This window comes from Bos grunniens, chromosome 2 (assembly GCF_055505025.1).
Source record: "Bos grunniens cultivar Pamir isolate PY7600 chromosome 2, Bosgru_T2T1.0, whole genome shotgun sequence".
In the NCBI taxonomy this organism is placed as follows: domain Eukaryota; kingdom Metazoa; phylum Chordata; class Mammalia; order Artiodactyla; family Bovidae; genus Bos; species Bos grunniens.
The window spans coordinates 51,096,222-51,121,282 of NC_141166.1; the positions used below are offsets into that span (position 1 = coordinate 51,096,222).

Below are 25,061 nucleotides of genomic sequence, written 5' to 3' on the forward strand. Positions count from 1 at the left end.
ATGAAAATAAAGCTGTTAGAACTTGTGGTTGCCAAGGGGGAGGAGCGGTAAGGGAAGGATGTTTTGAAAGTTTGAGATTAGCAGATGTAAACTGTTGTATATAAAATGGATAAAGAACAAGGTCCTACTATATGTACATGACTTGGTGACTGAACAACAGCTGCATGGCACCGAGAACTATATTCAATATCCTGTACTAAACCATAATGGAAAAGAATATGAAAAGAATATACATAACTGAATCACTTTGCTGTACAGCAGAAACTAACAGAACATTGTAAATCAACTGTACTCAATAAAATAAATTAAAGAAAGCTGTTACAGGCATTCATGTATAGGTCTTTGTGTGGACAGATGCTTTCTGTTCATTTGGGTAAACTCCTAAATACCTGAATCATTTAAGTCTGTAACTTTTAAAGAAATTGCCAAACTATTATCTGAAATGATTCTGCCCTTTTACATTCCCACCAGTGGTGTATGAATGTTTCAGTTTCTCTACATCCTCACCAACACTTGATATTGTCAGTCTTTTTAACTTTAGCCATTTTAGTAAGTGTGTAATATGATTTTGATTTGCATTTCCCTAATGATCAGTGTTCTTGAGCATTAGTTCATGCACTTATTTGCTATCTGTATAATATCTGTTCACATCTTTTGCTTGCTATTTGATTGGATTGTTTGTCTTCATATTAGTGAGTTTTGAGAGTTTTTTGATATATTTTAGATAAAAGTTCTTTATCCTATATATACGTTAAAATATTTTCTTTCACTCTGTGGCTTGTCTTCTCATTCTCTCAACACAGTATTTCAGGGACTTCTCCAGTGATCCAGAGGTTAATGGACCTACACTTGCAATGTAAGCAGTGTGGGTTGACCCCTCTTAGATCCCTTAGGAAACTTAGATCCTACATTCTGTGTGGTGCAGCCAGAAAACAAACAAACAGAAAAATCAACAAACAAACAAAAAACCGAGTGTATTTCAAAGAGCAGAAGTTACTGTTTTTGATGAAATTCAATTTTGTGCTTTTATGGGTCATGCTTTGGTGTTATAGCTAAGAAATCTTTGTCTAATGTAAGGTTACAAGGGATTTCTCCGATGTTTCCTTCAGAATGTTAAGTTTTGCATTTAGTTCTATGTTCCATCTTGATTTAATTTTTGTCCAGTGTGCAAGATATGGGTTGAAGCTTTTTTTGTTTGTTTAATTGTTTCAGTGCCATTTATTGACAAGACTATCCTTTCACTGGTGAGTTGCCCTGGAACCTTCTTTGAAAATCATGTGGTGTCCATATATGTGTCTTTACACCAGTACACTAAATTGTTTCGATTACAGGAGTTTCATGATAAAATCTGAAAATCAGGTAGTGTTTGTTCTCCAACTCTATTCTTCTTGCCAGCTAGTATTTTTTACTTCTGAGAATTTTGTTCTTAGGTCTAGACTATTAGAGCAAGAGTACTAATTATAATGAATAATAACTTTCATTTTGTTTGCCAAGACTGATAACTATTCAAAGAGTCAGCAAGAGCATGAGCAATGAAATCAGATCTGGTTCTGAAACATGGTTCTATCACTGATTAACTGTGTGACTCTGGTCCAGTTACTGAAAGTCTCAGGCGCCTCCACTGTAAAATAGGGGTGATAACATTTACCTCATAGTATTATTTTAGGAACAAATTAGAAAATATACAAATCTCTGATATAATTTTTGCTTAATATATGTTAATTTAGTTTAAAAAATTAATGCAATAAAATATATAGTATTCAGTTACCAGATATGGAGAAGGCAATGGCATCCCACTCCAGTACTCTTGCCTGGAAAATCCCATGGATGGAGGAGCCTGGTAGGCTGCAGTCCATGGGGTCACTAACAGTCGGACACGACTGAGCGACTTCACTTTCACTTTTCACTTTCACGCATTGGAGAAGAAAATGGCAACCCACTCCAGTGGTCTTGCCTGGAGAATCCCAGGGGCGGGAGAGCCTGGTGGGCTGCCGTCTATGGGGTCGCACAGAGTCGGACACGACTGAAGTGACTTAGCAGCAGCAAGGCAGATGTAATCAAAATGTCTTTGGCATTCTCATTTCTCTTATTTTATCTTTTTTTTTGGCCATATGACTTGCAGGATCTTAGCCCCTACTAGGGATCTAACTGGGCCCCAGCAATGAGAATACAGAGTTCTAACCACTGGACCACCAGGGAATTCCTATATTTTATCTTCATTTTAAAGTCTTTTGAATGATTATTACTTAGTTTCAAGAATTATAGTTTTGAGGTTTGAATTTGAAACGCTTTTAGATATAGCAAAATGTACTAGTGTTTCTCATACATGTGTGTTACATTCAGATGGATGGGTTAAAATACCAACAGAGGTGGTTGAATGAGATTATTCAGTGCTGGGGGTGTGTAGAGGCAGAGATAAACCATCACTTTTGAGGCATAGAATATTCCAGCCAAGAAAAATCTGGCTCCATGGGATCACACATGCATGGAAGATGAATAACGATTGTAAATCTGAATTTTTCTTTGATGGTGACTTGGGGTAGACATTGATCTGTCTCTCCTGTGTCTAGGGGAAGGTAAAACTTGAGTTTTCACTGAAAATTGAATTAAGCAATATTTTTAAAAATCTTCCATATATCATAAGAAAAATACTAATAACTGAATTTGGAAATGGATAAAAGATATATACAGGGAGTTTGAAGTTGAAGCCAGAATTTTTAGTAGACATATGAAAAGAATCTTAACCTCAGTTGTATGTAGTGAAATATAAATCAAAGCCTCAATGAAATAACATGTTGGGTACATCATATTGGCAAAGAGTAATAAGGTTGATAATAGCAAATATTGGCAAGGATGTCAGGGAAAGTAACTAATTAACTTGTGACTGGTGGGAGTATAAATTGGTAAACCATTTTTGAAAGCTATTTGGCAATACCTAATAAAGTTGAACATGAATATTCCCTGAGATCCAGCCCTTTCTTTTCTTGGTGTTTACTCTAGGGGAGTAATACATACATATTCTGGGAGAGACATGGACAGAATGTACATTGCAACATCCTTTCTTGTAGTAAAGAATCAAAAACTGCATAACCTGTCTCTCTGCCTTTCTCTCCCTTTCTCTGTCTCACACACATATACATAGCGAGTTATTTATAAGTCACAGTACTCATGACATTTACCCCTAAAGCTGTTTTTTAAAAAACAGAGTTCTGAAACAGATGTAAAAAAATGTTAACGTGTTTGATTTTGCTGGTGGGACATATAGATCTGGTATTTTCTATTCTTCTCTGTATTTGTGAGCTGTTAAAAAGAAATATGATTTTTGTTTCCCTTGTTTGCTTTTTTTCTTCTTTAAAAATTTCTTTTAATTTCTCACTTCAGACCAAGTAAGAGATTCAGACCAGTCTTTCCCTTTCTGTATGTTGTTTGATTTAAATCTTTAATGTGTCTTTGGCTCTTTTCCTCACATGATTTGATGTATCTCCAAGGTACTTATTTTGTGTCCAGCGTTCTTTAGACATTTGTTTGCTCCTGCTCATCTCCACTCAGTATACATGATCTGGTTAGTTATTTCTCCACTCCTTTGGTAGTAGTGGAGATTTGAGTTGGCTGGAACTTAACTTTTGTGTTTCATGACAGGAAAGCTTTGTAGAGTTTTTTTTTTTTTTTTAAATATTGTGCTATTTGCCTGTCTTGGTATTTAAGATATTTCTGTGTAGGGAGGGATGTTTGTTTTAGTGTACGACAGATACGTACAATGAAGATTAGATCATGCACTTCTCACTAGAATTTCCAAAGAATTGTAATAAACAATTCTTAATCTTCAAAAGAGAGGCTTGTGGTGTCCCCTCAGTTGGCCGGCCTAACACAGTGTTGTTTAGCTGCCAGAATGACTCTCTGCCCAGGTCAAGCTCACTTTACATGGACATGCTTCTAGTTCCCCATTTTCTTTCATCTGCTTCTTTGGTAAACAGATGACAGAAACTTCCTCTGCCTGATCCTTCTATGACATGCTGCAAATTTAGCTCAGACGCCAGCTGGCTGTGTGTGTCTTTGGCTATTCATAGAAAGGGAGGGTTTAACCTTCCTTCCTTCTGAAGAAACGTGAATTTTTTCCATGAGTCTGAATATCTGTTTGCCAAGGGCTATTTGGAATTGAAGCTCCTAGGGAATAGAAAAAGATCTCTTTTTGTGAACTTGAACGATCTTCTAAAAAAACTACATTGATAATTTATTTCTTTAAAAAAATTAATTTATTTTAATTAGAGAATAATTACTTTACAATGCAGTGATGGTTTTTGCCATACATCAACATGAATTAGCCGAAGGTATACATGTGTCCGCCCAATCCTGAACCTCCCACCCACCTCCCCCCCCAACCTATCCCTCTGGGTTGTCCCAGAGCACCAACTTTGGGTGCCCTGCTTCATGCATCAAACTTGCACTGATCATCTATTTTTTATATGGTAATATACATGTTTCAGTGCTTCTCAAATCATCCCGCCCTCACCTTCTCCTGCTGAGTCCATAAGTCTGTTCTTTACATCTGTGTCTCCTTTGCTGCCCTGCATGTAGGATCGTCAGTACTGTCTTTCTAAATTCCATATATATGTGTTCATATACAGTATTTGTCTTTCTGTTTCTGACTTACTTCACTCTGTATAATAGGCTTCAGGTTCATTCACCTCATTAGAACTGACTCAAATACATTCCTTTATGTATTTATGTATCCTCAAATACGTTACTTGTCCTGAGTTTTATGTATGTACCACAACTTCCTTATCCATTCATCTAGGTTGCTTCCGTGTCCTGGCTATTGTAAGTAGTGCTGCAATGAACACTGGGGTACACGTGTCTCTTTCAGTTCTGGTTTCCTTGCTGTGTATGCCCAGCAGTGGGATTGCTGGGTCGTATGCCAGTTCTATTCCCGGTTTTTAAGGAATCTCCACAATCTTCTCCATAGTGTCTGTACCAGTTTGCATTTCCACCAACAGTGTAAGAGGGTTCTTTTTTCTCCACACCCTCTCTAGCATATATTGTTTGTAGACTTTTTGATGATGGCCATTCTGACTGGTATGAGATGATACCTCATTGTGGTTTTGATTTGCTTTTCTCTAACAATGATGTGGAGCATCTTTTCATGTATTTATTAGCTATCTGCATGTCTTCTTTGGAGAAATGTCTGTTTAGGTCTTTTTCCCACTTTTTGATTGGGTTTTTTGTTTTTCTGGTATTGAGCTGCATGAACTGCTTGTATATTTTGGAGATTAATGCTTTGTCAGTTGTTTCATTTGCTATTATTTTCTTCTATTTTGAGGGCTGTCTTTTCACCTTGCTTACAGTTTCTTTCATTATTCAAAAGCTTTTTAAATTTAATTGGGTCCCATTTGTTTATTTTTATTTTCATTACTCTGGGAGATGGGTCATGGAGGATCTTGCTGTGATTTATGTTGGAGAGTGTTCTGCCCATGTTTTCCTCTAAGAGTTTTATAGTTTCTAATTTTATATTTAGGTCTTTAATCCATTTTGAGTTTATTTTTGTGTTTGTTTCTGATGTGTGCTTGCTTTTGAGTTGTTTTCTCCTCTGTGTTCCTGGGTGTTGTAAAGACCACACAACCATTTAACTGTTGGTCATCTCAGAAAGTCCACTTGGACAACAGAGAGAATGAATGCAAATGGTGCAGAACATGTAGCTTGGCTACAATGCCTGAAGGCTACTCTTGTCCTGGTCTGCTCCTGAATTCTAGTTTTGATCCAGAAACTACCCCAAGGCAGCCTATAAGATACCAGCTGGGCTCTGTGACTGAACTGGAAGTCTGGCTCAGGGCTTTCAAAGTTCGTATTGAGCAGGAGCCAGTAGGGCTTCTTGAGAGTCCTGGGCAAAATGTGTGCATGTCCCAGTTCAAAAGAGATCTTTTTCTTGTCTGTTTAGACTTCTTGCCCCAGGCTTGGTCAGAATTGAACAGGTTTTGGGACAATATTTACTACAACATTAGTCTCAGTGGGATTCCCTCGTGGCTCAGATGGTAAAGAATCTGCCTGCAGTACAGGAGATCTGGGTTTGATACCTGGGTCAGGAAGATTCCCTGGAGAAGGATGGCAACCCACTCTAGTATTCTTGCCTGGAGAATTCCAGGAACAGAGGAGCCTGGTGAACTATAGTCCATAGGGTTGCAAAGAGTCTGATATGATTGAGTGACTAACACTTTGTCTCAGTGCATTTGGTAATTTTCATAAATCTTTTAACATCACAAATATCAAATTACCATGTCCCTGCTTTTATTTTTTTCTGATGTCCTAAATTTGCAAACTGGTTACTGGATGTAAGTGTCTTTATGGTGATGGCTGGATGTTTCAATTTTTGTATTTCTATTAATAACATCTATCACAGTGTCTGGAAGATAATACCTTCTCAATATGTGTCTGTACCTAGAAAATACAGCTGAATATATGGTGGTAAAACATATTCCAAAGTCACTGTTCTAATAATCAATTTTTTTCAGCTTTTCTGTTTTCATCTCTCTTAAATCAAAGTCTTAGATGGTTTCTAACATCATTTGTACTGCTTCCTATAATTCTTCCTTCATACCTGTTCCCCCGAATTTTGTTCAGTCAAAAATACATAAGGCTTTATTTTCTCCCTTGGGCTTTGTCCTTCATATTCAAATGATTTTAAACATTGTTTGTATCTCTGTCTGATTCTTCTGTTATATCAAGCTCTTGCTGGTTGGTATGCCTGCTGACCCTGGATTTTGGGAAATTAGTTGTTTCTACATAGGTCTGTGGTTTGTGAGCTCACTTTCAGTGAAGTTTTAGTCTGTGGGAATCCTGGGTTACCTGGACCAAGGACGCATCTCTCTGGATACATGTTTTTTCTTCTTGGCACCATATGGGTATCCTTGGCCTAGAACCAATTTTTATAACTATTTTGCAGCTGGAAAGTTTCGAGACTATACAGGGGGCTTCCCAGGTGGTGCTAGTGGTAAAGAATCCACTTGCCAATGCAGGAGACACAAGAGACGTGGGTTTGATCCCTGGGTTGGGAAGATTCCCTGGGGTAGAAAATGGCAATCCACTCCAGTATTCTTCAAATCCTGAAACCACGGGAGGGCAGACTCTGGGGACTCAGTGGAGACACTTTTATTCTTCCACTAAGAATCTAGGCCAAGGCACTGGTGTGCCATCTGCCCAGGGAGTGTTTAGCTTTTTCTGGAGCCCACCTTTGTTCTTTAGGAATCTTTCTTCAAGACCACTTTCTAGGTCTTCCAGTTTCAGTTCTCCACCTCACCTTCCATCCCGGAGCAAGTGTTCAGTCCCAAGCCCCTGGAGTATGGCTTCTCCCTGCAGGGTAATAAGCTCATGTGCTTCCAGCTTTGGTTCTCAGTTTATTCCTTATTTCTTGCCCCAGACCATTTAACTTTTGCAAGCTCATTTAAACGAGCGTTTCCTATGTGTTTGTCACGTTTTCCCCAGAATTTCTTAGGGATTATAAGGGAAAGTTTTTTTTGACTATCAAGGCAAGTTCTATGATGATGTTCTTGCTTCCATTTTTTTGGTTTGTGTTTGAATTTTATGTTTAAATTCCTTTTTCATTGTTCAGATCTTTTGCTCTTGGTAGATGTACACCCTACATTTTGTAAGCAAGGTTTCTATGTGTGGGCTACGACCCATAGGACACAAAAGGATGACTGCTGATGTCTCCTAGACATCTGGAACAGAGGCTAACAAACTAAAGTCCTATAATCTGTTTTTAATTGGATAATAATTGCTTTATAATGTTGTGTTGGTTTCTGCCATACAACAGTGTAAATCTGTCATAATTATATATATATATATATATATATATATATATATATGCCATCCCTCTTGAGCCTTCCTCCCCTGTCCCATCCATCTTGCTTGGTGATCATTTGCTTCCACTTTTATAAAGAAAAAAGTTTCAAGTTGGTAGCCAGGACCCCCAGTTCTTTGACATCAGTTTGCTGTGTTGGGCAAGCCATACAACATATCCAAGGGCTCAGAGTCCATATCTTTTAAATGGTGGTAGCAAGGCTTAACAACAAAGTTCTGAAAGATGTGTCTCCCCTGATACGGATGTTATAAGATTTAAGTAATAGAATAGATGAGAAGGCATTCTGAAAAAAAATTAAAAGCACTGCATCAATACCAGATGGGTTTTGTTTCTTCTTAGATACCGTAGGGATATCATTGGCCAATGACCTATTTTTACTAGTATTATTATTAGCATTTTCTTTTCCCCGGAGCCTTCCCTCTCTTTCTACCATTGCATCTCCTACTCTATTTATCTAGCTTATGACAAGTAGAGTGGCCCTTTACTTAGAAAGAGGATGAACTGCAACTTCTGGCTGGTTTCACCTCGTTGGGTATGGTGATGGATGTGACTCTGTTATTCATCCCTCAACTTATGATCCTGTACATCACTCAGGTTCCTTGCTTGAGAGCAGGTGTTGGCAACCCTTGGTCAATAGTAGTAATGCATTGTTATTTTGGGTAAGGTCTTAATAACACATGAAATTGTTTATACGATTCTGCTGCTTCAGTGAACCAAAGAACTGCCTGAATATAGATCTTTTCTGCTGTTGCCTGTTTATGGCTTGTCACTGAAGGAGAGTATCAATTGGCATAGGTGTTCAGAAAGCTATAGGAAACCTTTAAATGCATATTAAGAGGAAAAATAGGATTTATAGTCAAGGAGTTGTAAAAACATGATCTCATGTAACACACCCATATTATAATATAAAAACTTCAATTTGAACAAGTCATGTCATAAAAGGAACTACTGGATGAGTAAAGCCTGTTATATAATGATGGACCAACCAGATTTGAATATTGGTATTTTTTGGCTTTTATTTGAGGCCAAGTTCTCAAACAGAGCATTGACTATGCTTCAGGTCAAATTAAAGTCATAATTTGGGTTGGGTTAGTCCTTGTTTAAATCACTTAGGTGAGGTTTTATTTGTTGAACCAAACTCTGGAACCAGTTCAATTTATTAACGAACATATAATTATATAACTTTTATCCTAGGGCCCAATAGATACTTTTCAGTTATTATAGAGGATTCAAAGAGAATATAAAGCTAAAAAGGAAAGTGCTTGTAGAAACATCAATAGAAGAAATAGAATAGAAGTAGAAGACATTTGTGAAAGTCTGATCTCAGTTATTTGTATAGTTCACTGTATAAATTAATACTTGATTCTCAAATAAGCAAATATGCTTTTAAACACTGAATCTTTATTTTCACAGAAAGGATGATATGGCAATAAGAGGGTTAACCGTGGTTTTATATCTTACTGAATTTTCTAAGCCATGGTGTTATAATAGTGTTAGTAGCTCAGTCCTGTCCAACTCTGTGATTCCATGGGCTGTAGCCTGCTGGGCTTCTCCATTCATGGAATTCTCCAGGCAAGAATACTGTAGTGGGTTGCCATTTCCCTCTCCAGGGGATGTTCCCAACCCAGGGATTGAACCTGGGTCTCCTGCATTGCAGGCGGTCTCTTAACTGACTAAGCTACCAGGGAAGTCCTTTTCTAAGGCATATCATTATCTAATATGGAATAGTAATGTGACTGCCCTACTTCCTCTTATATGTAGTGATTGCCTGCAGCATACATAGACAACATAAATTCCCAGTTAATTCAAACCCCCTTTTTTGACCCACTGAAAAGTTAGTTAATCTCTTCATAAAACCTGTTGACCAGACCTCCTAACAAATAGGCTGGCTAGAAGATCAGTTCTTGTCATGTTCCCGGCCTACCATCTGTTTTAGATATTAGTGAGTCATGAAATGCCTAAAAGCTATAGTCTGAAAGAGACTGAGAGCAGAGGACCTGAACTGTCAGAAAACAAAATAACAGCCTTGGGCTTCAAGGGCTGTTAGGTATATTGTCTAATCAAGCAATGATAGGAATGATGATTAAAATCAATAGTGACTCTACAAATGTCAAAACTAAAATGCATCCTAGTTTCTGGAGAAACCGCCAGACGGTGCATAGGCTTTGGTTACCTTTGTTATAGGATAGCTGCTGAAAGTTTGTAGCGGAGGCCATGCATGTAGACTAGTTGAGTTTGGTCAGTTTATGCTGAGCACCTAGTATGGGCTTTCCCTGTGGCTCAGCTGGTAAAGAATCCACCTGCAATGCAGGAGACCTGGGTTCGATCCCTGGGTTGGGAAGAGCGCCTGGAGAAGGGAAAGGTTACCCACTCCAGTATTCTGGCCTGGAGAATTCCATGGACTGTATAGTCCATGGGGTCGCAATGAGTTGGACACGACTGAGTGACTTTCACTTCACTTCACTTGTTCACCTAGTATGGTGGTACTATAGGGAGAGAGGTAAGACCTATTCTGTACCCTATGAGAGTTCTCAGTCTTCGAGGGAAGATATTGTTACTGAACCAAACTTGGATCTGCTCGCCTGTGTGCAGTGAAGACAATCTACTGATACCGGATTGTGGTGAAGGAACATGCAGCGTTTATTGCAAGGCCAAGCAAGGAGTATGGGTGGCCGATGCTCAAAACTTCTGAACTCCTTGATGGCTTTCAGGGAAAGGTTTTTAAAGTCAGGGTGATGGAGAGGGTTTTGGGGTGTATGATCAGCTTATGGCCATTCTTCTGGTTGGTTGGTGGTGAGGTAGTTGGGTGTCAGCATCCTCAACATTCTGGTTCCAACTTGTCTGGGATCTGCGTGCTTATGTCAGCATGCAGTTAACTTCTTCCTCTTGGTGGAGGTTTCAGTATCTGCAAAACAACTCAAGGATGTGGCTCAGGATATTATCTATAGCCCTCGAGGAGGAACTAAAGGTCCTAGATTTTATTTCGTGTCTGTATTATTTTCTCTTTTCTTTGTTCCTGCATTTTCTCATTTTGATTAAATGTTTTTCTACAGACGAGGCAGGTAGAGGACTCGGATGAGGGTTCTGTCCTGGGAAGGCCCCATAGGGTCCTTCTGGGTTACAGTATCCCACAACTATCTGTGCTGTGACTATAATGGCTACCATGGAGCACTTGCTGTGCATGCACCAAGCCTCATACCTACCGAGGACTTACTTACATTGTCTTGAATGCTCTTATCAGTCCTCTAGGGAGGTATTATCTCCAATTTACAGATAGGGAAGCAGTATTTTTTTCCCCTGCCTGTTATCATGCTGCCTCACAGCCATGCAAAGGACTTAGTCTGGAATCTGACAGGTGAAGGTCTAATCTTGACTCTGCTATATACCTGTGGAGTCTTGAGGACATTTCTTACTTTATTTGAGCCATAGTTTCTTATCTGTACAACAGAGTTAGTAATATCTGCCTCAGCTCTCAGCTTCAGTGTCAGCACCTTCAGAAAGGCCTTTCTCAACCATTCTAAGGAATCTTATTCCCATCTTCACAGTCACTTGATTTCATTATCCTGTTTTAATTTTGGTATAGTCTTTATCACCATCTGAAAGGATCTCATGTGTCATTGGGTTACATGACTATTATCAACCTTCCCACTTGATTGTAAGTTTCATGAAGTCGTAGTCACCCCTCTGTCCCCAGAATCTGGTTCCTGACACACAGTAGGCATTCAATAAGTATTACATGAATGGGCAGTGGTCTAAGCAACAGTAATGGAAAATAATTGTATTTATATTTCATGTCCTTGTGAATAGTTTCACTAGGTTTTCTTAGAAAATAAGTCATTGAAAGCTTTGAACTGTGCTGGTAAGATAGGTAGAAGCTTTGAAATTTTTTTACCCATGCTGAAGATTTAAAGATAATTCCAGTGCACAATGGGCCATCCTTGACCTGAGCTGGGCTTTAATAAAAGGAGCAATGAGGCAAATACAACATACAGACACAAAAATGGGGATCTTTCCTTTATGTGACTGGGGGAGATGTGAGAAATGTGTAACCAGCACTCATCTGAATAGGTGTTTGGCCTTCACTCTCTCCCACAAGCATTAACCTCAGAGTAAGTGACATGTCATACTGTATCTACCAAAGGCACCTCCGGCCGGTACTGACTTGTTTATCTTTGCCATCGTTTCAGGATTCTGAGAAGCGAACCCCACTTCATGTGGCTGCGTTTCTGGGAGATGCAGAGATAATTGAACTCCTGATTCTGTCAGGTAAATACCAGCTGTACTTAAAAGTCAATGGCATGTGAAAATTTAAATAACCAATTTACTAGATTGACTACTACAAAGAACCCAAACAAAGTTTCTTTATTGTGCTTGTGGACATTTATTTGGTCATTGATTTTGTCAGTAGACAAGGGACAATACAAGACATTTTTAGTCATTTTTCAATAAGAAGAATGTCTTGTATTGTCCACCAATACAATATTTTAAAGTAATTAGCCTCCAATTAAAATAAATAAATTTTAAAAAAAAAGGAAAAAAATGATTTCTCCAGTAAAACATTTTTATGTTGCTTTGAAAGTCTGATTCCTGACCATCTTAACAAGTAGTCAGGCCCAGTATTGTGGATGCATTCTGTACATTTGGATATCTGTTTCTTTCATTGTAAAAAATTAAAAATTAAAGAAGGAAAATGGATTCCTTTAAATCTACATGAATACACATAGATATGTGTGTGTATTTACATATTTTTAAATTCATTGGACAGGGAGGCCTGGTGTGCTGCAGTTTATGGGGTCGCAAAGAGTCGGACATGACTGAGCGACTGAACTGAACTGAAATGAAATTGCATTGCAAAACAGTACTATTTTGTTTAACTTAACCTCATGGAGGTTAGGTTAGATACATGACTATAATGTAATCAAAGCATAAAAATATGGGAAAAAATGAAACATCAGTTTCTGGATAGTAGTTACCTCTGAGGAGGCAAATAGAGTGAGAGATGTTTTCAGGGGAAGGTATAAAAGAGATAGCAATTTTGTAAAATATTTCATTTTTTAAAAATTGGGAGTAAATATATGGCCAGCACATGTTGTATGCATACTGGTCTTTATGATACTGCCTCTTTATTTTTCTATGTATTTTAAATATTTCATCAGATTTTAAAATACCAATGTTTTCATTTTTAGAAACCTATATACTTGGGGGGAATCCCAGGTGGCTCAGTGGTAAAGAATCTGCCTGTCAATACAGGAGATGCAGAAGGCATGGGTTCGATCCCTGTTTCAGGAAGATCCCCTGGAGGAGGAAATGGCAACACACTCCAGTATTCTCGCCTGGAAAATTCCCATGGACAGAAGAGCCTGGCAGGCTACAGTCCATAGGATTTCAATGAGTTGGACACAATTGCATGACTAAACAATGCATAAGCACTTTTACTAGATAGCATATTGAAAAGCAGAGACATTACTTTGCCAACAAAGGTCCATCTAGTCAAGGCTGTGGTTTTTCCAGTGGTCATGTATGGATGTGAGAGTTGGACTGTGAAGAAAGCTGAGCACCAAAGAATTGATGCTTTTGAACTGTGGTGTTGGAGAAGACTCTTGAGAGTCCCTTGGACTGCAAGGAGATCCAACCAGTCCATTCTGAAGGAGATCAGCCCTGGGATTTCTTTGGAGGGAATGATGCTGAAGCTGAAACTCCAGTACTTTGGCCACCTCATGTGAAGAGTTGACTCATTGGAAAAGACTCTGATGCTGGGAGGGATTGGGGGCAGGAGGAAAAGGGGACGACAGAGGATGAGATGGCTGGATGGCATCACTGACTCGATGGACGTGAGTCTGAGTGAACTCCGGGAGTTGGTGATGGACAGGGAGGCCTGGCGTGCTGCGATTCATGGGGTCGCAAAGAGTCGGACACGACTGAGCAGCTGAACTGAACTGAACTGAAGCACCTTTACTTGGTACATCTCACCCAAAACCAGCATGTGCTTTCTCCTTTGAGTATTTGCGGGACAAATCCCTGGAATGGATCTAAGCATGTGCATGAGTCTCAGTGTGGATTGCATGCAGGCTAGCTGGCTTTCTTCTTCATTCTTTTGGTTTCAGTTCAGTTCAGTCGCTCAGTCATGTCCGACTCTTTGCGACCCCATGAATCACAGCACACCAGGCTTCCCTGTCCATCACAAACTCCCAGAGTTCACCCAAACTCATGTCCATTAAGTCAGTGATGCCTTCCAGCCATCTCATCCTCTGTCGTCCCCTTCTCCTCCTGCCCCCAATCCCTCCCAGCATCAGAGTCTTTTCCAATGAGTCAACTCTTCGCATGAGGTGGCCAAAGTATTGGAGTCTCAGCTTTAGCATCAGTCCTTCCAAAGAACACCCAGGACTGATCTCCTTTTGAATGGACTGGTTGGATCTCCTTGCAGTCCAAGGGACTCTCAAGAGTCTTCTCCAACACCACAGTTCAAAAGCATCAATTCTTCGGTGCTCAGCTTTCTTCACAGTCCAACTTTCACATTCATACATGACCACTGGAAAAACCATAGCCTTGACTCGATGGACCTTTGTTGGCAAAGTAATGTCTCTGCTTTTGAATATACTATCTAGGTTGGTCCTAACTTTCCTTCCAAGGAGTAAGCGTCTTTTAATTTCATGGCTGCAATCACCATCTGCAGGGATTTGGGATTCCCCCAAAATAAAGTCTGACACTGTTTCCCCATCTATTTCCCATGAAGTGATGGGACTGGATGCCATGATCTTTGTTTTCTGCATGTTGAGCTTTAAGCCAACTTTTTCACTCTCCTCTTTCACTTTCATTAAGAGGCTTTTTAGTTCCTCTTCACTTTCTGCCATAAGGGTGGTGTCATCTGCAAATCTGAGGTTATTGATATTTCTCCCGGCAATCTTGATTCCAGCTTGGGCTTCTTCTAGCCCAGCGTTTCTCATGATGTACTCTGCATATAAGTTAAATAAGCAAGGTGACAATATACAGCCTTGATATACTCCTTTTCCTATTTGGAACCAGTTTGTTGTTCCATGTCCAGTTCTAACTGTTGCTTCCTGACCTGCATCTTGGTTTGGGGAGATTCAAATCTGGAGGAAATGCCGCTTCCCAGAGACTATGCAAAAGACCAATAATAAGGTTTTGACTTTGTTTGCAGTAGTAAAGGGAAATTGTAGAATTCCAAAATCAGCTATGCAAAGATTGGAACTGATACAGTATTGGAGCAGTATTGGAGAAGAACACTGAAAAAGAATGGTGCTGTGATGCACAAGGAATATTAGCATTGCCCTTATTTTTGTTGTGGTTGTGTTCTTGAGGTAGCTTTTCTCAGGAAACAAGTATTCTATGCCTTGCAATGCTTGTGCTACATGCTTCTGACAGTCTCATGGAGATTAGGTTAGAATTTGTGGAGTATTTTTTGTGCTCTTGAGAACAGGCCTTCCTTCTGATAATTCTAAAGATGTTTCAAGGCTGTGTTCCAAACAAATATGTAGTACTTGGCACTGGCAGTCTGTGGTTAAGAGCCAGTGCACACCTGGCTGGTTGCCCCAGCAGTAGAAATTTGGCCCATGGAAAATTATAGGCAGAATTGGTGGAGGTGCAAAATAAAAGACTTTTGTGGTATGAGACCTAATGATCCCAGCAAGCTCTACCTACCTTCTAAGTGTTGTTTTAAAACACAGCTCAGGGTTCTCAGAGGAATGTTTGGTTCATGACTGTGCAAATTTAGAACTTTGTCTTATATCACCAGCTATGCTTTTTTTGCGTGTTGGTTTGTTTGTTTTTCTACATTTGAAGGGAAATGTTTTAATTCTTCAGCATGGAGGTGACCCATCTATTTTTTCCCAGGCATCTAGGGTCTGATAATCAAGAGACTTGGTTTCACCTTTCCTTTATGTGGGCATGGAGCACCCCAGCCTCTTTTAAACAGGGCTCATTCAGAGCCAGGAGAAACTGTTCTGTATCTCTTGATCTGTACACCTGTTTCCTTAGCCCAGTCATCTTGGAAGAATCACTGAGCTATTAATGCCTCTAGTATAATTTTAGGTGGCACATGCTATGGAATTTTTCCTCCTTCCCCCATCAAATTAGGAAGACTTAGGATACGGAAGAGAGTTGTGAAGGTTCTTTAGGAATTTTACTCAACTGTGGAAGCTTAGCAAACTCTTGGAATTCTCATGGTTTTAATTTCCCTGAAAGGTCTTTATTCATTTTGTGTAGTATATTCCTAAACAAATATCATTGCAAGAGCAGTGATTTCATCTCTAGACTTACATCTGGCAGTTGACCCTTTAGGGAATCCAACCAAATTGTTTTCCAGTTTAATAATGAATGAGGTGCTAATTATTCCCATGTTGGACAAATCATTTGACTTTGACAGAATCTCCCATTACAGCTGTGTTCTCCATTGTTGTATTAACTTACAGAGCATAGTGTAACTCAAGCCCACTAAATTCCTACTGACATTATCTTTTGTTAGCTAGGCAGATGGAACCCTGAGTGTCTCTGAGTAGACAGCAAGGAATTCAGGCCTTGCAGATTTCCTCTTCTTATAACTGCTTCTGGCTTTATTTTCACCACCTGCTTGTAGCTTCTGTTTTGGAACTGACTGAGTCAGGATTAAGGCAGAGAGAAGGTCAAGAGCTTGCTAAATCATTTTCCTGGAGATATATGAATGAGATCAGTGTGAACCAATCAGTAGCTAAGAGTTAAGAGACTAGTGTTGAGATATAGGGAGCAGAGCACACAGAGAAACAGCCATAGTAACAAGACCTTGTAGAGAAATTCTGGAAACACACAGGGTTAGAGAGAGAGTTCTGAGCTGAAGGAAGAAAACTGGCAGTACACACCCTGTAACATGTGAGTGTTTGTGAGTTGTAACTATTAATTAAAAAAATAAATAAATTAGAATGTAGGCCACCAAACAAGTGGTATTGCTATGAAATTATTTCCTGTGATTTTTCAAAATGTGATTACCACTCCCAATGCAAATTGCCTCCAGAGCTGGTGGCAGGTCATTTTTTTGATTCTTTCATGCATAACAAATATTCGTCCTTTGAGGTTGGATTTGATTTTTGGGGGGGTCTAGAAAAAGAGGGGTAATTAAATGACGCAATGCTGATTTTGGTCTCCAATGCAGTGTGATTATAAAGTAATGGGCCATTTGCTGATAGGCATATAAACTGGCCCCAAAGGCAACTCCAAGGGGAATTTTTAAAATGTTTTGAGCAATTGCCACATATTTGGAATTATCATATACTCTTCTTAGGTCATTGCTTTGCAGGACAGTGTTTGTTTTTAAAAAATCAATAGCAAGCTGATCTCACTGTATTATAATCATATTTCATGTGATCTTTCTTTCATATTTATTTCTATAATTAAAAGCCAAACATTGGCTGGCCTGTTCTCGCTGGCCTGTAAGATTTTTAGTCATTTGATCTATCTTTTTTCTTTGTCCTACTTGTTTCTAAATGACACGGTGAGAAGAACAGAAATATTGCCTCTGAAAATATGCTCAGAGTTCTCTTTACTCCTGTTATCTATGAAAATAAAATCAAGCAGTAGTAGGGATAAGATTTAAAAAAAAAAAAAAGATATTTTAGAGTTCATGCCTGATAACTTTTAATTAGGTCTTGGTTTCTGTAGAATCAGTATAACCTGGTGCTTTAAAAAAAAAAAAATTAAAAACGTGCTTGGGGGAAAAAGCATTTGCCTTTAAATCATTAGACATGCTGACTCTGTGTCCTTCAGTGCACAATGGTGCCTGACAGGCAGGTAAATAACATGAAGCTTCCTTTAGAAAAATCAGTTATAAATATTCAACTCAAACCATCTGACATCTCCCTCTGACATGTAAACAAGACTGTCCGATAGAGGAAGAGGATGAGGAAGCCAGTCTCACGAGATGACACTGATGAAATATGCGTCCCCATTCAGATAACTCTGCTTTTGTCATAATAATTTTGTTGTTCTGGGAGAGGTGGTTTCCCTGGCAGCTGCCTCTTCAACCTTGTGGAGGAGGATTAGTGGAGGAATGGAAGGCTTACACAGTGACTGAATCTACTCCCTAGATTTCTAATTAGCTTTCAATTTCTCAAGTGAGTCCAAAGCTGCATGAACACAGTGCTGGTATTTGTTACACATGGGGGTGTATGTTGCTTTATGTTACCCAGCAAGCTCAGCGGCATTTTTCTCCTTAAAAGAGTTTTGATATTAAAAGCCACATTTGGATCTGCATAAAACTTTTTTTTTTTAGAATTTTAGAAAACATAAACAGTAATAATAGTAACTACAATATAAATGTATACATATAAATTATAAGAAAAATAGGGGGAATACGCAAAGAATATAAATAAATGGTTCTCAGGGAATGAATTACAAGTGGCTAATGAACAAACATATTAGAAGATGCCCAATCTCATTGTTAAATAGGCAACACAGAAATGTAAGACCATTTTCTTCCAGTCAGATTTGCAATATTTTAAGTATCTGATATGCATAGTCACTTCAGCTGTATCCAATTCTTTGCGACCCTTTGGACTGTAGCCCACCAGGCTCCTCTCTCCATGGGATTCTCCAAGCAAGAATATAGGAGTGGTTGCCATTTCCTCCTCCAGGGGATCTTCCTGACCCAGGGACTGAACCCACATCTCCTGTGTCGCCTGTTTTGGCAGATGGGTTCTTTCCCACTACTGCCACCTGGGAGGCCCTTGTTCTAACAGCTGCTAAGTCACTTCAGTCGTGTCCGACTCTGTGCGACCCCATAGACGGCAGCCCACCAGGCTCCCCTGTCCCTGGGATCCTCCAGGCAAGAACACTGGAGTGGGTTGCCATTTGCTTCTCCAACTGTACTAACAGCAGTTTAGCCCAAAACTGTTGGACCCAGTCAGTGATGAAACAGACAGGGGCCAAACAGGAGGCCTAATAGGTCATCACTGGTCCACAGGAGAGGAAGGCAACATTTGGAGTGAGGGCTGCAGACTGTGTGACTTTCTTCTGATTGGTTGGTGGTGAGGCAACTGGGCAGTGCTCCAGGAATCTTCTGCTCAGCCTGAGGTTACCATCCTCCACTTGAGTGGTGGCCCCAGTTCTGGAGAAGAACTCAAAGAGATTGTTATGCATATTCCTTGAATAATAATAATAAATAACTGATAATATCAAGTATTGATGAAAATGTGAGGAAATAAAGCAGTCATACACTGTGAGTGTATAAATTGGCACACTTTGAAGGGTTGAAACTTCAAAACCAAAAGTACATGGTCAATGACACAGAAGGTCCATTTCTAATTATGTATCCTAGAAAAATACTTACACATTTGCATAGAGTCATTTTATGGATGTTCATAGCAGCATTGTTTACAGTGAACTATTGGGACACATATTTGTATATAAGACATAAATCAGGATCTCATATACTAACTCAGAGTAGTAGTTTTCTTCAGGGAGTGAAGAGAGTCCAGCATTGGGGGTGATTCTCAAAGGGACTTTACCTAAATCTGTAACAATCTATCTTTTAAAAGAAGAATACGTTAATGTATTACTCGTATGATCAAAAACGTGAAGCAAAATAGGTCTTTTGCTGTTCGTGGTAATAGGTAGTTTTCACAGCTCTGGTTCAGACTAGTTCGGCTGAGGAGACAGGGCTGTGTTACCCTATCTGCCCACCCCATAGTGTAAGGGAGTTGTGACAGCCCACAGAGGCTTCATGTGGTGTCTGTTCAAAAGCTCCCATGGAAGCTGGCTTCTTTCTACCGAAATATGTGGCTAGTTCCAGAGGAATAATTAGGGTCTTGGATAAAATGGATTTCTGCTAATCCCTTTAGCCCAGATCAAGTCTCATCAGGACTCAACTTTACAAACTTGTTTGACATCTCACTGGCCTCTAATATAATATACCTTTGTTAAAAGACTGCTCATCCCTAATAATTTGTCAAGAAGGATGTTGTCTGCCCTGTGAAATAAATATGCTTAATGACTAAAAATAAAATAATGCATGTGATTATATAGTTTATATTCAGGAATATATATTATATTCAGGAGCACACATACATATATCCACACCCTTGAGAAGTTCTCCATTCTTCAGAACCTATATTTCTAAAGTTCTGGAGAATCTCAGTTTTCTTAAAACTGTATCGCCTACCCAGTGAGACACTGTTATTTCTCTTCTGCTGCTGCTAAGTCACTTCAGTTGTGTCCGATTCTGTGCGACCCCATAGAGGCAGCCCACCAGGCTCCCCTGCCCTGGGATTCTCCAGGCAAGAACACTGGAGTGGGTTGCCATTTCCTTCTCCAATGCATAAAAGTGAAAGTGAAGTCGCTCAGTCGTGTCTGACTCTTCACGACCCCATGGACTGCAGCCTACCAGGCTCCTCCGTCCATGGGATTCTCCAGACAAGAGTACTGGAGTGGGTTGCCATTGCCTTCTCCTATTTCTCTTCTAGTCTTAACCTAATTCTTGTGACATTCTAAACTCATGATCTTGCTTCTTCTACTGGACTCAGTATCGCCTCCTGTCTGGCCAGAAAGCACATGATTGATACAAAGAAAAAACAAACAAACAAAATGTGTTGTTTGTACCAGGCAAACAAGAGCACAAGATACAGCATCTGACTTCGCATCAGCAGAACTTGCCCTGACTGTATTATGCTTCTAACCTGTGCTGTTTGGTTCCAGGAGCTCGTGTGAATGCCAAGGACAACATGTGGCTGACCCCGTTGCACCGGGCTGTTGCCTCCAGAAGTGAAGTGAGTGATTATCTTATTTAATCTAGCACCTCCAGTTTCTAGAAAGAGAGAAATGCTTTCTGCTGAATTAGGGATTCTCACTGGTGAGCAAAAGGCTGTAATGCGAGAGGGCGAACAGCTGTTTATTTAAGTACCTCCTGCGTGCCCAGCATGATGTTAGGGGCTGCCTGGGGTGGTCCAAGATGGCATCATCCTTGACTTGAGTGAGTTCTCAGTCTGGATGGGATGCAAACAGGTGAGTAGATCAGTACAGTGTCATAACTGAATTGGAGGAAGAAGCAAATAACTGTCTTCTTGAATAGACGAAGTCTTCCAAGACGAGACATCAGTTAAGCTAGTCCTTAGAGGATGTGTAGAGGTTTACAAGGCCAAGAAAAGGAGAGAGGGCTGAGGCAGGAGAGCAAACATGCTGAAGAACAAGGGTCATGGCTGTGAACAATGGTGGATTCAGTTGGATGTAGCTGGAACATGGGGTTAGTAGAAGGTAAGTCTGATAGTAGAGGCTGGGTCAAGTAGCAGAATCCCGGGTATCCTCTGAGCAGTGGGGAGTGTTGACAAGCAGAGATAAGTGTAAACCTGACAGAGTTTGGAACAAGTGAGAGTGAGATGGCAAAGAACCCCCTGGGTTAATGGTGACATCGTTAATCAGTTCTGTTTGAAAGTGCCGAGTTTGGTAAATATGTCACCGAAATGTAAGCACCATGACAGTAGGGATCTGTGTTTTGTTTCTTGATGTATCCCAAGCCTGGTACATTGTAGGTGCTCGGGAAATAATTATATTTTGAATGCTGGAAATTTGGGTGAGGATGGCAAATATGTCTTAATTAGAGACATTTTGTCTGTTTACATTTAAAGTAATTATTGATAGGTGTGTTCTTACTGCCATTCCATTAATTCCTTTGGTTGTTTTGTAGTTTTTTTTTCTTCTTTTATTCTTTTCCATTGTGATTTGATGCCTATATTGAGTGTTTAGATTTTTTTCTGTTTTTTTATATGTATCTATTATAGGTTTTGGGGCTTCCCAACTCGCTCAGTGGTAAAGAATCCGCCTTCCAATGCAGGAGACACAGGAGATGCAAGTTTGATCCCTGGGTCGGGAGAGCCCCTGGAGGAGGAAATGGCAACCCACTCCAGTATTCTTGCCTGAACAATCCTGTGAACATAGGAGCCTACTGGGCTACAGTCCATAGGGTCACAAAGAGTAAGGCACAGCTGAGTGACTGAGCACATGGAACATTATAGGTTCTTGGTTTGTGGTTACTATACACACACACACACACATTTATATTGATGATCTCAAGTTTTATATATGTATGGGTCTTCCCAAGTGGTGCTGCTGGTAAGGAACTGCCTCCCAGTGCAGGAGACGTAGAAGACGTGGGTTCAGTCCTAGGTCTGGAACATCCCCTGGAGAAGGGCATTGCAACACTCTTCAGTATTCTTGCCTGGAGCATCCCATGGACAAAGGAGTCTGGCAGGCTACAGTCCATGGAGTTGCAAAGAGTCAGATACAACTGAAACAACTGAGCATCTATATATGTATGTATATATATATATATTCACACATATATATTGATGATCTAAGTTATATGCATGTGTATATATATACACACACATATATTAGTGATCTCTTAAGTTCAAACACATTCTAACACCCCTACGTTTTTATTTTCCCCTGTTATGTTTAATATTTCTAACATCATGTTTTACATTTTTTTGTGTCTCTCTTAACTACTTACTGTGGATATAGATGATTTTCCTACTTTTGTGTTTTGACCTTTCTACTAGCTTTATAAGCGATCTACCTTTCATATATGTTTGCCTTTACACATGAGATTTTTCCTTTCATAATTTTTATATTTCTACTTTTGGCCTTTTCTTTTTCACTAGGAGAAGTCCCTTTAAGATTTCTTGTAAGGTTGGGTTAGTGGTACTGAATTCTTTTAGCTTTTACTTGTTTGTAAAATTGTTTATCTTTCCTTCAAATCTGAATGATAACCTTGCCAGGAAGAGTATTCTCAGTTGTAGGTTTTTTTCCTTTCATTGCTTTGAATATATAGTGCCACTCCCTTCTGGCTTGCAAAGTCTCTGCTGAACGTCAGCTTACTATACATAGCTGGTTGCTTTTCTCTTACTATTAATTTTTAGATTTTTAATATATTTTTAAAAATTTATTTTATTGAAGTATAGTTGTTTTACAGTGTTGTGCTAGTTTCTGCTCTACAGCAAAGTGATTTAGAAATAAATTTTTTTGTCATTTTAGTTATAGTATGACTTGATGTGAACCTCTTTGGGTTCCTCTTGTTTGAAACTCGGGATGTCTTTTTGGATCTGGATGTCTATTTCCTTCCCTAGGTTAGGGAAGTTTTTAGCTATTATTTCTTCAAGTAAGTTCTCTGCCCCTTTCTCTTTCTTTTCTCCTTCTGGGACTCTTATATTGCAATGTCAGTATGCTTGATGTGGTCTGGAGGTTTCTTAAAGTATTCTTATTTCTTTTAATCCTTTTTTTCTTTTTTATGTTTAGCTTGGGTGATTTCCACTACTCTTCCAGATCACTGATTATTCCTCTGTATCATCTAATCTACTATTGATTCCTTCTAGTGTATCTTTCATTTCAGTTAGTATATTCTTCAGCTTTGTTTGGTTTTTCTTTATATTTTCTAACTCTTTTAAAATTCTCCCAGTTTTCATCCATTCTTCTTTGAAGTTCACTGAGCATCTTTTTTGATGATCAAAAAATGATCATTTTTGATCATTAGCTTGAACCCTTTATCAGTTAGGTTGCTGTCTCTACTTTTGTTCTTTTTCTGAGGTTTTGTCTTGTTTCTTCATTTGGAGCATATTTCTCTATCTCCTCATTTTGCCTAATTCTCTGTGTTTATTTTCCTGTACTAGGTAGGTCAATTACATTTTCTGATCTTAGAGAAGTGGTTTTATGTAGGAGACGTCCTATGAGATCCAACACCACTTTCCCTTCTGGTCACCAGAGCTATGTGCTCTAGGGGTACCCCCATCTGGGCTGTGGGTGCCTCCTCTGATGGAGCCAGGTCAATTATTGTGAGCTTTCTGGGAGGCAAGGCTGGCTCCAAGCTTGTTTAGCTGTGAGGTTCTACCTCATGTTGGGGGCCCACTGGAGGATGTGGTAAGCTCCCCAAGCGGTTGGCTGTGCAGCCTGTGGGCTGTGGAGCTGGTGCTAGTGGGCAGGTAAGCCCCCAGCACTAATAGGCTATTGGAAGGACTCTAAACTGGCACTTGCCAGTGCTGACATCACGGTAGAATGAGCTCCCCCAAGGACATACCACCAGTGTCCTCATTCTCAGGTGAAGTCCCAGGTGCCTTCTGCCTCTCAAGAGGCTCTCCAAGAATAGCAAGTAGGTCTGACCCAGGCTTTTTTCAAGCTACAACCTCTGCACATGCTCTTTAAGAGTAGTCTGTTTCCTAAGTTCTCTGGTTCTCCTGAACATAAGCCCCACTGGCTTTCAAAGCAGAAGTTCTGGGGACTCATCTTCCTGCCGCAGGATCCCAGGCTGCAGAGCACAGTATGGGGCTTGGACCTCTCGCTCCTTGGGGAGGACCTCTGTGATCATGATATTCTTCCCATTTATGGGTTTCTTACCCAGGTGTACGGGTCCTGCATATACTACGTCTTGGCCCCTCCTGTCTTTCTTGTTGTAGTCCATTCTTTATATCTTTTGTTGGGGAAATCCTTTCTACAAGTCTTCAGATCATTCTCGTGGATGCTTGCTCTGTAAGTAGTTGCAGTTTTGGTGTGCCTGTGGGAAGAGGTGAATTCAGGCACTTCCCATTCTGCCATCTTGGCTACAGCCCATTCCTCCTTTTTAAAATTAGATCCTATATCCATTACTTTCAGTTCAGTTCAGTTCAGTCACTCAGTCATGTCCGACTCTCTGTGTCCCCATGGACTGCAGCACACCAGGCTTCCCTGTCCATCACCCAACTTCTGGAGCCTACTCAAACTCATGTCCATTGCGTCAGTGATGCCATCCAACCATCTCATCCTGTCATCCCCTTCTCTTCCCATCTTCAATCTTTCCCAGCATCAGGATATTTTCCAATGAGTCGGTTCTTCACATCAGGTAGCCAATGTATTGGAGTTTCAGCTTCAGCATCAGTCCTTCCGATGAATATTCAGGACTGATTTCCTTTAGAATTGACTGGTTGGATCTCCTTGCAGTCCAAGGAACTCTCAAGAGTCTTCTCTAACACCACAGTTCAAAAGCATCAACACCACAGTTCAAAAGCTATTACTTTATGCCTCATCTAAATAACAGGTGGGGAAAGCATACTCAAGGTGGGAAGACCAGAGAAGGTTTGGACTGGTCTTTTGGAGTTTGACTATTAGAACTTGCCAAAGAAGATACATGAGTTCAGTGGGCATATCTGTCTGTTGCTTAGATTGGCAAACACTGATATTCCTTACACAAATATGTATTAAAAGC

General features: G+C 39.9%; 1 protein-coding gene across 18 annotated transcripts in view; it reads left to right on the forward strand.

Annotated features, from left to right (window-relative positions):
• The window catches only part of ANKRD44 (ankyrin repeat domain 44), a 311,506-nt gene that overhangs the window by 154,267 nt on the left and 132,178 nt on the right, over positions 1-25,061 (forward strand). For 16 of the 18 annotated variants that reach the window (XM_086347858.1, XM_086347867.1, XM_086347758.1 and 13 more), the window contains 2 exons: positions 12,040-12,118; positions 20,531-20,601. In XM_086347858.1, coding sequence (XP_086203984.1) covers positions 12,040-12,118; positions 20,531-20,601 — 150 coding nt within the window. The remainder of the gene's footprint in view (positions 1-12,039; positions 12,119-20,530; positions 20,602-25,061) is intronic. The other 2 variants (XM_086347847.1, XM_086347897.1) reach the window with 1 other exon arrangement.